Here is a 14,639-nt window from a genome sequence, read left to right on the forward strand (position 1 = left end):
ATTACTAAGTATTTATTTAGTAAGCTAAATATTTAGGTTCCTAACTAAATATTTAATTTACAAACCATTCAATTCTGTAACTAAATATTGAATTGACTAAATATTTAGCTCCGACTTATACATTTAGTTGGGACCTAAATATTTATTTTGCAAATTAAATATTTAGTTAGGAAGCTAAATATGTGCAAATTAAATATTTAATTTCCAAACAAAACCAAAGGAAATATTTTAGGTAGACCTAACTATTTAGCTTTGTAACATGAATTAAATATTTATTTTTGATATTCTGGCATTTATAAATGTATGAATGAGATGGTGAAAATATGACTCCATTTTTTTTTGTATTTTTCTTAATGATGATGGCTAAATAAACTAAAAAATATTCTCGTATTTTTTCTTTTTTATTTATTTTTTTTTTATGTGTAACTTTACAAATTGTATCCCATTTTGTTGAAATCCCCAAACCCGCCTCTAAATAAAACCTGCTGCTGATGATGAGGGGGATAATTTGTTGACGCTCCCTTCCTCTGGTCATTTTTCTCCAGCAGGGACCGCGCCTGCGCCGCTGCGCTCCTTCTACCCCCCCTTCCCGACCGAGGCTTCTCCAATCCGGGCTCTGGCTCCATCCCCGGCTCGGCGTCCCACAGGCCAGCGCTAATAAGTCGCTTAGCTGCCCAGTAATGGGGAAGTGGTAGAGAGAGTGACAGAGAGAGAAAGAGAGGGAGAGAGACTCCGCTGTGCTGAAAGCCGAGAGGAAGTTGAGGTGGGAAGCTCCGGACCAAAGACCCGCTCCACACAACAGACGGACACATCCTACAGTTGCTGTTGTTGAAACGCTCCCCAAAAAGCGCATAGTGATGGAGAGAAAGGTATGGATGCTTATGCTACCTTGTAGCACATTTTGCTCTGAGTCTCTGCCTGCTCATAAATCCGCATCCACCATGAAAACTATTCCTTGTTAAATTTTTTCCTGACGTTAGGCTCAGGATTACAGTGCGCATTGGAGTTTTTTTTTTTTTTTTCTAATGTCTTGCTGCTGTTTATTGTGCGTGTGGAGGCGAGAAAACGTACCGGGATTAAATTGCGCTTCGTGAATTTAGGATTATTTCAAGGCGAGCCTTTAGGTTTGGTACGCGGTGTTTTAGTTAACGCCGAGCAGGGAGTGGGATGTGGATATTTTGAGGCTTCAGTGTTTGCCTGTCTGCATCATCACACAGCACAGTGTATAGTTGCAGGCTGCACCTCCGCTCCCCCACCCCGCCACCCCTCACCGTTTTGCAGCCGACGCAGACACCAGCGCGGCTTGTTAACCTTGACTGGTGTGGGAAACAGACACTTGAGGAGTAATAGACGGGATGCACCTCCCTGAGGAGGGCACACCATCACATCTTCTCACTTTTTCTGCAAATACGCCCCAATTTGACACCTTAATTCAGTTATAGTAATCAGAGGGGTGTAGAGTACCCTGAAATTGCACTTAAGAGTAGCTATAGCATATTTTGACTGGTTAAAGTGAAAAGTAGAGCTAAAAAGTAAATTGGCTGCTTAAAACTACAGTATGTAACTTTTATTTTATTTTTTTTAATCAGTTTTTTACGTATTTGTTAAAACTGTCACTATATATTGACAAATATGAGACAATCTGTGAAAAGATCGATCACTCTCAGGTACTCGCTGCTAAATGTACTAATGGCGTCGTTATCGGTGGCTATGCTAACTAGCCTGAGCTTTCATGACGGACTTCGCTAGCTGCAGCGTAGTAGAGAAGTAAGGGGAAGAAAGGATGAGCAGCACCACTTGGAATTGTGATTGACAGCGCTAAGATCCTCGCTCTGATTGGTTGTTTTTAGTTAGCACTGGGAGAAGCAAATTTTTTCTGGTTATCTTCCTCATAGCATACTGTCACAACATAATGACTGTTTCAATAAATATTTTAAAAAATATGTATTTTTTATCAAATTTATCAACTACACCTTTAGGTGTGTAACTTTTATTTTTAAGAAAATCGTTTTTTTATTATTTGTTAAATATATATATATATTTAAAAACAGTGCAGCCTGAGACAGTTTGTGGAAAAAAAATCAATCTCCTCCCTCAATGTCTGAATACATGCCAAAAACAAACCAAATAGAGCCAAGTGGAGGATCTTAGTGCTGCCAGTCATTACCGTGTACGCGCTGATAAATGTAATAAAGGGGAGAAATATAGCCTCCGCCGTCATCGGTGGCTATGCTAACTGGCCTTAGTATTCAGAGCAAGCTCTACGTTCCAGAAGCTGTAGCATAGCAGAAAGGAAGGGGTAGCATGCACATGAGAGTGATCGACAGCGCTCAGAACCTCCTCCTGACTCTTGTTGGTTGTTTTTGACAGAGTGGTGTATTTCTGCAGCTAGTACTGGGAGCACTGGGAGAAGTCAAAAAAGGTACTGATCCAGTACCAAAATATACCAATACTGATACCAGTACTTTTTATTTAAGTTTTATATATCATCAAACTTCTGAGCGTTTGGTGGTGGTACAGAATTTGGAGAAAGTTTAAGTGTATAAAAAAAAATACTTTAATAACATATTAATCTACTTTATTGTCACCAAAGTACTACAACATATTGTGATAAAAGTCCATATTTCCCAATCCTAATATAAACAATACTCAAAATTATAGTAATTTATTTTTGGAACAACATGAGGCTACTGCTGCCATCCATAAATGTATGTATAAAACTACTAATTAATGTATTTTAATTTGCATTTTGGAGTGGGAACCAAAACTCCAGCCCAAAGGCCCACATCCTTGTAAATCTGGCCCTGGTCATCCGACAAAGAAATATATAAAGTTATGTGCAAATTCTGATATTTTAAAGACTAAAGCAATACAAATTAAATAATGCGATTACAAAATCACACATTTCAAGCAGAAGAAGCAGTTTTCCAAAAACTATTTTTAAGTAAAACTTATAAAACTAATTAAATAAGAGTAGTTATTGTTGGAAAAGCATAAAAAACTTCCATGGACAGTGTGGTGTTTAACTCACTTGACCTCCAAATGGCAAACAGGCCCGGCAGATAGAAAATAACACTAAAACAAGAAAGCTTGTGTAAAAACAAGAACTCGCACTTTAATAAACTGTAGTGAAGTTACATGTGTTTGGTAAAATATCCAGAATTGTTACTCAAATAAGAGTAGTGACACTTAATAAAATTATTAATCGATTTAAAAGGTCTATAAGTCTTATTTTTCCCTAAAAAAGTTACTCAACTAAGTGTAAGTAGTTACTACTCGCCTCTGATAATAACGATGAAAGCATGACTTTTAGTGTGTTGCATATGTGCAGAAAAAAAAGTTTTATTTTTACAGTTAATGTGCTGGCAGGCTGTGCCGCATGCAGCAGCAGGAGAGAGGAATTTGGGGTGTATGGCTGAAACTAGATCTACTTCTGCTGAGTCAAAGGAAAATTTCATTTTTATGTTAAAGCTGTAGTCAGCAGCAGCAGCTCATTCCCATAAGATCCAACTGAACGTATTCTATTTCTTCTGAGCTCCTGAGTTTTATAAAGTAGGCTTAGAAAAAGATAAACATCTGTGCTTGTCGTTTACTTCAAAAATGTATTGATTTATACTACAAATCTGGCTAAGCTAACATGTACATACAAAGTTCAAGGAATACTACTAATTCACAAAAGTTGTTGATAGTGTTATTGTTGTTAATAGTATTAGTATTATTGTCAAACAATCTTTATTTATCAGAGATTGGCACCAGCAACCCTCCCGACCCCACTGAGGGACAAGGGTGTAAGAAAATGGATGGATCTTTATTTATCAATTGTGTTTCTCATCCTGCCTTTTGACCTGAAGCAACAAAATATTCAGCTAAGCTACATTTCCTTCTAAACCTAGCTAAACATATTGTTACTAACTCAGGCTAGCAGCTAACAAACAGTTGTGTGGATACCATCAGCCATGGTTGTTATTACTAGCTCACCTATGTAGCTAAAGCAGTTTAGCATATTTTCCTCAATTGTGTTAACAAGCTTTTTCCTATATTCAGGTAGCTTTGCTAAGCATTAGCATTGGAAAACGTGTTAGCACTACTGCAGAAGCTAACAGTTTATATGTTTCAGCTGTTAGTCTTTGTTAATAACTTCAACTATAGTGTTACAAAACAGTTAATCTAGAAATTATTGGTATATGTTAGCATATTTTGGTATTTGTGGCCGTTTTTGAGCTCAAAGGTGTGTGGAAACTGCATTATTTCTATGCTAAATATATATAACCTGCTTCCAAGCTTATTATCTTGTTGCTTCATCACAACATAAATAAGCATTGAATCAATTTTAGAATATGTTTCTTTTTGGTTTTATTGTTTTTTGTATGGTTAATTTGAAAAATGGCTTCATATTTGCATTTCTTACTAATTAAATTATCAAAACAAATTAACTTTCCAGTAGTTGTTTTATTGAGAAATTGAACAGAATATCTATAATATTTTATAATCATAGTAATGTCAGAAAACTCCAGGTGACGTGGATTTTTCCATTCAGTTGCGATTCCATCACAGACTTTTCCATGAAACATATTTTAAATTTCCATCTTTGGTGCTACACCTTCTCTTTCTAAGAAGAATATTCCTCTCATGAAGAGTCAGAGTCTGGAAGATGCTTTTCTGTTTTAAGGTTTGTGGCGTAGAAGAAGTGTTTGGTCATTGTTCGGGCTGCTTTTGTTGGAAAAAAAAAAAGGAAACGGGACTAAAATAGCTTGGTTTCAAGCTGCAGTCTTCCCTAACCCAGCTGCTGGCACAGATATCGCCCGCAGTATAAAGAAAGGAGAACAGTCCATTCTCATTAGTATGCAATGTGCCGTCACAGCTTCCGAGGTCTGATAAAGGATCAGAGAATCAGCTCCTTTTACAGTTTGCTGAACGCCTGACCTGCCTTTTTAAGGAAAACCACACACACACACACACACACACACACACACACAAGTCACTTTGTTCAGCCATGTTTGAAATTCAGCTTGGGATCCCCATCAGGGTCTCCTGCGTTGTTGTGTTTTTTTAACTTATTTTCAGACTGATTTTATGAAAAATTTGGTTTAGAAAGTTAAACATTTAGTGGCTCAGTTTTGTGCACATTTGTATTAACTGCTGCAACTAACGCTTGCGGTAATATTTGATTAATTTATTGATTATACTGACGATTAGGCGCATAGCCGGATAAAACAGTCACATTCTGCAGATTTTTTTAAAGCCAGTATTAGAAATACATTAAACAAATAATAATTCTTTCTTAAGTAAGAAAATAAATATTGCCTAAAGTGCAATAATATAGGATTAATTTAGTGTGTGCTTGATCATTTATAGCAAAGAATAAATCTGCATCTAAAAAGAATATTTATACTTGACTTAATAATACAGTCTTGGAATTATCCGGTTATTTTTTTATTAATTAATAATCGAATAGCATCTGGTTCAAATTCATACGAGAATTTGAACCAGATGAAGCTAAAACTACAGACTAAGGTTTTGTGTTTTCATCTTAAATACAAAATGTATTTATTTTTTGTTCAGTTTTGCCTTAATTACTGTTCTACGTTTTTCTTTTGGCAAGTAGCCTTTTTTAGAGTCTCTACTCCAGTGAACGATTAATCAATAAAATAACTGATTAATCATGATTCATTTGAATAATCTTCAGTATTAACTAATCTCCTTCAGTCTGATACATGTAAATAAAATCCAGTGCAACCTGCTACCTTCAATAAAGCTCGACTGTTGGCACTCCACTGATTTCGCCTCTATGAATGAGTGACGGGAAGAAAGCTATTGTTCAAAGAAAGCCATAAGAAGTTCCTTTTAGATTTTTCCACAACCCATGAGATCAAGATTGACCTTTTTGACCTACATGCAAAAAGCTAGGTGTGGTGGAAAGCTAACAATGCACATCTGCCCAACCCAACATCCACATGGCAACCATGGTGGATGTTCACAGGTGGTGGACAGAGATGGAGACCTGTTTTTATAAAATAAAATAATTAGGAAAACGTGAAAAACTGTTTAAAATGTTAGGATTTATGATGATTACGTCATCCTGTTCCTACAAAAACAATGCTGTTAGTTTACCTTTGAGCAGGTGCGAAAAGGACGCATCAAGTTCTGCGGTTTTAGTTTTTAGAAATGTTATTTATTTATTTTCCTGAAAGTACTTTTGAGTTGATAATTTTTGCCCATGTAGCAAAACGTTACAGGCTAGAAGAGCTACAATTGGAGATGAGGTTTTCCTTCCACCCTAAACAAACATCCAGTAAAAGGCCAGTGAATTAAAAATTGTGTTTTGAGGCAGACTAATGTAAATAAAACATTCTTGGTATCAGAATGTTTTTACAAGACGCTTTATTATTCATAAACATAATGATTTCCAACCAATTAAATCCTCATTGCTGCTGCCAGCAATCTGGAAATGTTGCTTTGAGGTTTGAATATTTTGATTCCTATAAACTTTTTGAACATTTTACCAGTTATTTTTTTTAAATCCTCCCACTTCATTACCTCTATAAATGTATTTTTACGGTTCTAAATCGAGAATTTCCTGACCTAATTTCAGACTCTCCAGTTTCAGGAGCAGATAATTTCCGTGTTTTGATCACCGTTGTCTTACCTAAAGCTTTACTGTGTCCTGGCTCTGGTCTTTTTCCTGTCTTTTATATAGAACCGTTTTTATCTTTTTGAACCTTGCTTCCATTTATAAACCAGATAATGAGATTGCCCACTCGACTCTGAAGCAAAATGTCTGGCCTGTAATGGTCTCACAGTTCAGAGCAGCTGGCTGACCTATTTTAAAGGGAAACGGTTCAATACTGAACACTTTAAACTGCCTCTGACGATTGTGCATGTTGCTCTTATACTTCTGTCTGGTTGTGCTAAGAAAAATTATGGTGAAATGTGAAAATTTTATTTAAAGAAGAATCGATGTGGGCAGTTAATCTGAAATGTCAAAAGATTGTATAATTGGTAAATGCCTTTTTGGAGGACAACTGTTCCTCCTTTGTTGGATGTTGTGTAGTTGGACAGATTTTTTTTTTTTTTTTTGCAATATTATTCATATTTTTGCTATTTTGTTATGATGCGTAACCATAGCAACAGGGTGGTTTGCAATAGGGAGCAGCTGACAAACATTGGAAAAGCGGAAATAATATTTAATTTCACCTCTGGGATTAATAAAGTATTTTTGAACTGAATTTAATTAGTAAAGCATCTAAAAGGAGTGAAAAATGCCAACATTCAAACTGTTGCTTGACTGAAACCATTTAGCATTCATTTTATTGTTGTATAAAAGTAGCAAACATTCACATTTACATTGAAATTTGGCTTCTTTAACATACAATCTGACTATATGAGCAGTTAATTATTGTCTAAAGGCCTTAATTTGGTTGTTTTCATTGGTTATGAATTGAAGCGTGATCACTGTTCGGTGTTTAAGCTTTTGTTTTTCCCAAAAAGATGTATCCCAGAATGACAAAAGGTAAACAAATCAGCACTGTTTATGGAAATAACGGACCCAAAATGTTTTCTTAACTAACCCGATCCACCTGAATCCAAGGAGATGTGGAGTATACACTTAAACCTTGCTGTTGCTGTGGTAAAGTAATTTTCAAATATTTGAGTGTTGCTTATATTCATGATAGGTTAGGTTCACACAGCATTCAAATGTGACCCAAATTGGATTTTCTTTTGTCTATTTGCGACTTTTTTGCTCTAAGACCATATTTGAGCCACTTCCATAAGAACGTCCAAAGGTAACAGGCTCTCCTGTAACCTAGCAACCCAGGCAAAGCCCAGCCCGTTACCTAGCAACCCAAGTGGGACTCCAGTACATTTGGTCTGCCTAAAAAATATAAGACTGTTGCAGTTGATCCAAAACGCTGCTGTTCGCATTTTCACTAAAACCGGGAAGATGGAGCTCATCACCAAGGTTTTAAAGTCTTTACAAGGCTCCCTGTTATGAAAAACTGTTGTTGGTTTATAAATTGCTGAACGGCTTGGCACCAAAATACATTAAAGAGCTGTTGTTGTTGTTGTGTTAACCTCGCGGATCTCTCAGATCTTCTAGTTCTGCAGCATTCAGCTTCTGTTCACCACAAACTTCCAGAAAACTGCAAAACAGCCGAAACACTGAGTTCCACCGTTTTAGAGTTGCTTTGGAACCATAACAAGTGGAACGTAGACCAACATGTTTGTGGTTTAGTGGTGATTTTAACTGGTTGCTGAAATGCGCTATACAAATAAACTTGATTGCTTCGTCAGCTGGTTTTGCCGCTGTACAATGGCTGCTGGAAGAGACAAGCGTTTTGTCGTTGACTTTCATTCAGAATCTACTTGCTGCATTCTAGTTGGCTGTGTAGGAGGCTCTATTTCTGCTTTTCAAAAATGTACTGTTGTATAATTCCGCATCTGTTTGCAGCAACTTTCACGTGCGAAGGTAAATGTTGAGTTGGGTGGTCTTGTCCAGCAGCGGTTTATTGGGATTTCACTGCAAAAACACGAAATCTTATCAAGGTATTTTAGACTATTAAGGCATATACCTTACTTCAGTTGAAATATGACAAAACTGAAGTATGAATAGCTTTTCAGCAAGATACAGGAGTTTGTTTTAAGTTAATACTATTTCGGTTGACAGATAATGTTACTTATAACAACATATCTTTCCAATATTAGAAGTGAAATAATCTGTCTATGGAACTAGTACTTTTTTTAAAATCAACATTAAGGAATTATTTACTTAAACAAGCTCTTATATTTTGCTGAAAAGTTACTTATGAGTTAGTTTTATCTTAGTTCAACTATATTAAGGTATTTTCACTAGAAAAAAGACAAAAATACGTGGTGAGATTTTGTGGGTTTTTTTGGTGTTTAAGTCACAAGAGGCCCTAAAACAGCTCATTCTGAAAGAAGCTCAAAATGGCCAAATCTCATTATCTAAGAACGAATTTGTACAAAAACAATGTAACGAATATATTTTATGTAGCCCATAAACCTATCCTAACCTGTTCAAGGAAGCGTAGAAGGTCATGATTAAGCAGCATCCTTGTTTGTGTTGAGCTAACTCATGAGAACGAGTGAAGAAAGGAGCTTGAATTTCTGTAATCTCTTGTGAAGAGCATCCTGCAGGATTTTCATTAGTCTTTTTTCTCTCCTAAGCGTATTTAATTTCCAGTTTCACAGTTTTTGCTCTGAAATCAGCCTGGTCTCAGTCCGCCAGCTGCTGCTCCACTTCTCAAATCACTAAAGTCGGCGTTGCTTTCGCACCATTGGCTGCTGGCTCTGAATGCTGAGCGGATTATCCCGCTGCCATGGTTACAGCAAACAGGAAATGCCTGGAGGCAGGTAGTGCTGCGGGCTTGTCCCAGTGTGCTGTGTGCCGCTCGTGGGTGGGGTGGTTTCTGGAGGGGTGGGGGGGACTTGGCTGTTTTACTGTTACCCCATCTTTCCATCTGCTCTTGCAGTGGTTCCTTTTTATAGGCGCTGGATGCTTTGTCCCTGAAACTCTTATTTGCGGCTTAAAAGAACCTTGCCAGCACAGCACAGCCATCCAGGAGGAACACGGCTGCTTTTCATCTATTTCCCCACTGTTAAACATTACAAATCACTTTGAGCGCAAAACATCAGCAGATGCCCCCTTTATTTCCAGTTGTCATGGGAGACTTTTCTCTCTTTCTCTGCAGGTTCTCCTTCGCTGCACATGCCTCGCTCGCTGTGAGAAATCAGCGCTGAAATGTACTTCTTCCCTCCTTTAATCCCCCCCCCTCAGCGAAGGCGCAGGTCTCGCTTTTGTGGAGTCCCTTTGAAGGCAGCCGTTGGCCATTGAGTTGCTCGCCGAGAACTCTGGCCTTTAAGCAGCTTGAGCTGAGTTTTGTCTGCAGCTATTAAACTGAAGAAAGAGAAGCGAGGGGCCCAGCAGTGGGAGCGAATCAGATTTTCTCCATGCCCTCTGTACAGTCCACATTCCCCCTAGTGCACCCCATCTGTCTGTGACAATAATGTTGACAAGGGCAGGTTCACAGTCTCTGGTATGTAAACGTTGCCACTGGGAACTGCAAGTTATCCCTCAGCACTCATATAAAATTTGACTCCTCTCTTTCTGCTTCTCCCCTCGGTGTAATTTGTAAAATCTCTGCAGTTTTCTCTCAAACACGTGGAAGCAGAAGGTTTGTCATTTCCAGTTTTTGCTGTATGAATCCTTCAATTCATAGTTTTTTTTGGTCCTTAATTTTAATCATACACATCATTTTTGGCCAAATAGTGTTGGTTTACAAATGTAAAAGTCCGAAAAAGCAATAATTTGTGGCAGATGTTTGTAATTATTTGTTACTTTTTTACTGACTTTTGACCGATTAATTGAGTAATTAGATTTAAAAATGGCACATTTAGCAGATTTTTCATTTAAACCACTAATACCTTCTTATAATACTAGAAACACATTAAAAAAATGCAAATGCAATTCATTTTTTAAATAAGAAAATAAACATTTTATTGCCCAAAATGCAATATTATAGCATTTCTGTAATGTACGCTTGATCATTTGAAGATTAATTAATATTTATATTAACCTAGAAATAATTGAATAGTAAAAGGTGTTTAATAGGAGATTTTGTGTTTCTGTAAGCAAATTGCCTTTTTTGAGTCTGTATACTCCAGTTAGCAATTAATCAATTATGAAATTAGTTGACGATTATTTCAATAATCGATTAATTATGATTAATTGTGATTAATAATTTCAGTCTGAACTGAGGGTCCAGTGTTTTTCTTTTATTTTGTTTATGTTTTTGTCCAGTTGCAACTATTTGGCTGATATTCAGCAGCTAACGATGATTAATTTTAGCCCCAATAATTTCACATTTAACGTTCAAACTATCAAGTTAGTGAAAAAGTAAGAGAAGAAAATATTTTCTCATTAGATTTAAACCTATATTAGTTTTAACAAATATAAATAGTCTGGTGTTTGCAGTTTATTTATTTATTGTGTTATAATTATTATTTTTTTGGTTATCAAACAAACAAAAGTGGCAGCTGATAATTAATCTTTGCTATTTCTCCTCTGTGGATATAACAGTTTTTCTTAACATCCCTGACTTTTTGTCCTTTTGAAGCTTCATGTTGCATGAAGCCATCTTGAATTTAGATAAATATGTACCTTTGTTGTGAAACTTGATGGAAATGGTGGTTTGAGAGAGTTTTGAAAACCGACATTTGAAAGGCTTGCGTTGGACTCTTTGGCTCCACCCAGTGGCCCAAAAAGGAAGTGAAGAATTAAGCTTCAAAACAAAAGTTATTTATTTATTTAGAATTTATTTTCAGGTGGAAATTGATAATGAAAAAAAATTCTTATCTTCACATTAAATAGTAATATGAATATGAATAATATAATAAGTTCTCCTTCCTGAGGCTGTCTGCACTTCTCCGCCTGCCTGTTTTGCTCCCCCTACTGGTCATTAATAATAACCTCCGCATCTCCTTTACCCCTTGCAAGCCCCCTCTGCTTCCCTGTCTGCTTCACTGGGACATCACCACTTGGTAAGGCTGACTGGATTTGGTGAGGGAGACGGCGGGGGCCCAGCAGGGGGGTTTATGTTGGCTTTATGCATTGCCTGTACTGCTGGATCTCTTTGTTATCAGTCGACGCCCATAGCTGGAGAAAAGCGGGCCCTATCCCTGCCTTTTGACCTTGTAGGAAACTGTAACTCGAACCTTGCTTGGTTGTGTTTTTGTGTGAATAAAAACGTAGACTGACGTCACACAGGACCTATTTTTATAATACTGTCCAAGTATAGACAATGAAACGTTTGTTAAAAATAGAAATCAGTGAAGGTTACGGAATGTATCCTAAAATGAATTACTGACGGCTGCAGTACTCACAAGTGGACAGCAGGTGTCGCCACCAAGCAAATTAAAGCTATAAAGAATTAGAAAATCGATAAACTGATTTCAATATTTGGAGGTTTAAAGTAAATTTAATGGCTTAAATGTGAAATTATTAACTTTTGTTACATTTGAGGACTATTTTTGAATCAAACATTAGTTTTTATAATTAAAAATAAAACAATCTGCCTTTTTTAAAGATGATACACCACATTTTTTTTCTTTTTGTGTGAAATGATTAAATGTTAATTGTAATTTTCCAAGAAATTCAGATGCTGTTGCCTCTGTATTTCTGCTCAACTCATTTCAAGTTTATTTTATTTTATTAAGGCCTGCACAGTAAACTACGGAAGAGGATTAGGGCCACTGGAGAAAAAAAAACAGTTCTGACTTTAAACTCAGAATTCTGACTTTAAACTCAGAATTGTGAGATTAAAGTCAGAATTCTGACTTTTTTCTCAGAATTCTGAGATTAAAGTCAGAATTCTGACTTTTTTTCTCATTCTGACTTTAAAGTCAGAATTCTGACTTTAATCTCAGAATTCTGAGATTAAAGTGAGAACTGTTTTTTTTTCCAGTGGCCCCAATCCTCATCCTTAGTAAACAGTGTTACATGACAGAAACAAAGCATCAGTTGTTTTGTACAAAGGTTTTCTCTAGCCAATTTAGTCTTTGTTTAAAGACAACAAAAGTAGAATTAAGGATTCACATACGCTGAATTACTGTAACTATTAACAAGAAATACATAAAAATGCATTTTAGCATAAACCTAATTCTACACAACAAAGTAAATTGGTATGGATTAGTTTTCCTATATTTGCTTCATGGTTGATAATTTTGTTTTGAATGAATTTTGAGCTGAATTTGTGAAAACTTTAAAACCTGCTTTGACAGCTGAATATTCAACCTAATTTTCTGCACCACACACTGCACTAAATCATGGCCCAAGTGTGATTTACGCCATTTTTTTTTTCGGTTTTATGACCCACACCCAGACCTGATGACTGTCAGACCTGAAGAAACAATAAATCACTTAAACAAAACCTATCTGACAATATTAAGTAGGCTGAAAGATCTCACATCATGCTTCCAGTTCAAAGAAAATCAATAAAAGATCAAAATATCTTGACATCTATTAGTTTGTAAAGGGTTAAGAAGGCTTTGGGAGGCCAGTGAACCACAGCGAGAGCCATTTTTCACAAACAGAGAAAGCATGAAACTTTGGTGAACCTTCACAGGAGTGGCTGGCCAATTAAAATTACTGAAAGATCGCCTCAGTGACTCATCCAGGAGGTCACACAGGAACCCAGAATAGCATCCAAAGCACAGTTGTCAAAGTTAAAATCAGAGTTCCTGAATAATAAGAGTGACTTAGCAAAATGGCCAAGTCCCTTAAAAAAAACAACAAAGGTTTTAGTCAAACTCTGTAGCTTTGTGTTAGAAAACCCATTTATGCATCTGAATTTAAAGAATGTGCAAAGAAACATTACTTGAGAGTGATTTACCAGTTTATCAAAAAATATTTTTGGGAGTTGCTGTTACTAAATGCAACACGGCAAGTTCAGAGGGCAATAACTTTCTCACATGAGGCCCGATTAGTTTGGATTTTATTTCCATCATAAATTAAATCATCATTTGAAAACAGCATTTTGCATTGACTGTCTTTGTCGTATATTAAAATTAGGTTGGTGATCCGAAACATTCTACTGTGGAAAAAAAAAGCGAAATATGAAAGGAGGAAAACACTTTTTTATATTATAACTGTAAAAGCTAATGTGTTATATTTCCAGCATACTAAGAATAATTAATTAGTTTCTGTTTTAAATGGAAGCAATAATATAATATTTAACGTTTTTGTTAGTGCAATGATAGTTTGGCATTTTACATTGAGAATCTCATGCAGACCTAATGATGGGTTCTATTTATTTAGTTACCTAATCCAAATTAAATGGAAATAAGAGTGTTAACATAGACTTAAAATTTTTATATGACCTTTGACCCCTTCAAGATTTTGCAACTTTTTCAGGTGGAGACATTTTGTACCAATAATGCATCACTTCATACCCGCTTTGACATCCAATGACTTTAGATAATTTTCTCATAATTTCCTGTCAGCGAATGTGGATATTTAACTTCAATAAATAACACCTACCAAGCCAGCACTAATTTTGCTGATGAGAAGTCAACTGGCCCAAATGGGAATCAGAACCAAATTATCAGAACCATATATATAGTATGACCAGTACCTCATTTTATATCTTAAGATATTAAATAAAATCAACCAAAACAAAATATATGACTACATTTCTTCCACTCTAGTCTGATTTCTACCTAATTTTGTCCTTCCACCAAACTTTCCATTAATATTCAAAACTTTGGTTCCGATGAGGCTTGTTTGTGAGCTTAAAAGTAAATTTTAAAAACAACTTTTAAACATACATTTCATGGGTTGAAATTATTGCATTGAGTATGCATAGTGGAGGGTTGATAGTCCTCAGAAAATTATATCTGATTATTTATCTGAAGAATCCATGAAAATACTAAACTTTAAGGAAATATACACTAAAATGCAAAAGTTCAAGTTAGAGGAGGTCATTTATTGTATCCTTATCATTTATTGTGATAAATTCATTATTTATATTGTATTTATTTAAATACAATGATATTACTAATATATAAAATGAATTATATTAATAATATATTTTATATATTATAATAAAATAAATATATGTTAT

The 14,639-nt window shown here is 35.8% G+C and overlaps 1 protein-coding gene across 1 annotated transcript in view; it reads left to right on the plus strand.

The window, feature by feature from the left end:
• Positions 1-555: 555 nt before the first annotated feature.
• Positions 556-14,639, plus strand: part of smarcd3b (SWI/SNF related BAF chromatin remodeling complex subunit D3b) — a 51,084-nt gene continuing 37,000 nt past the window's right edge. The window contains exon 1 of the mRNA XM_017301934.2: positions 556-869. Coding sequence (XP_017157423.1) covers positions 858-869 — 12 coding nt within the window. The 5' untranslated portion in view covers positions 556-857. The remainder of the gene's footprint in view (positions 870-14,639) is intronic.

Source organism: Poecilia reticulata, chromosome 20, assembly GCF_904066995.2.
Source record: "Poecilia reticulata chromosome 20, P_reticulata-male-v2, whole genome shotgun sequence".
NCBI lineage: Eukaryota > Metazoa > Chordata > Actinopteri > Cyprinodontiformes > Poeciliidae > Poecilia > Poecilia reticulata.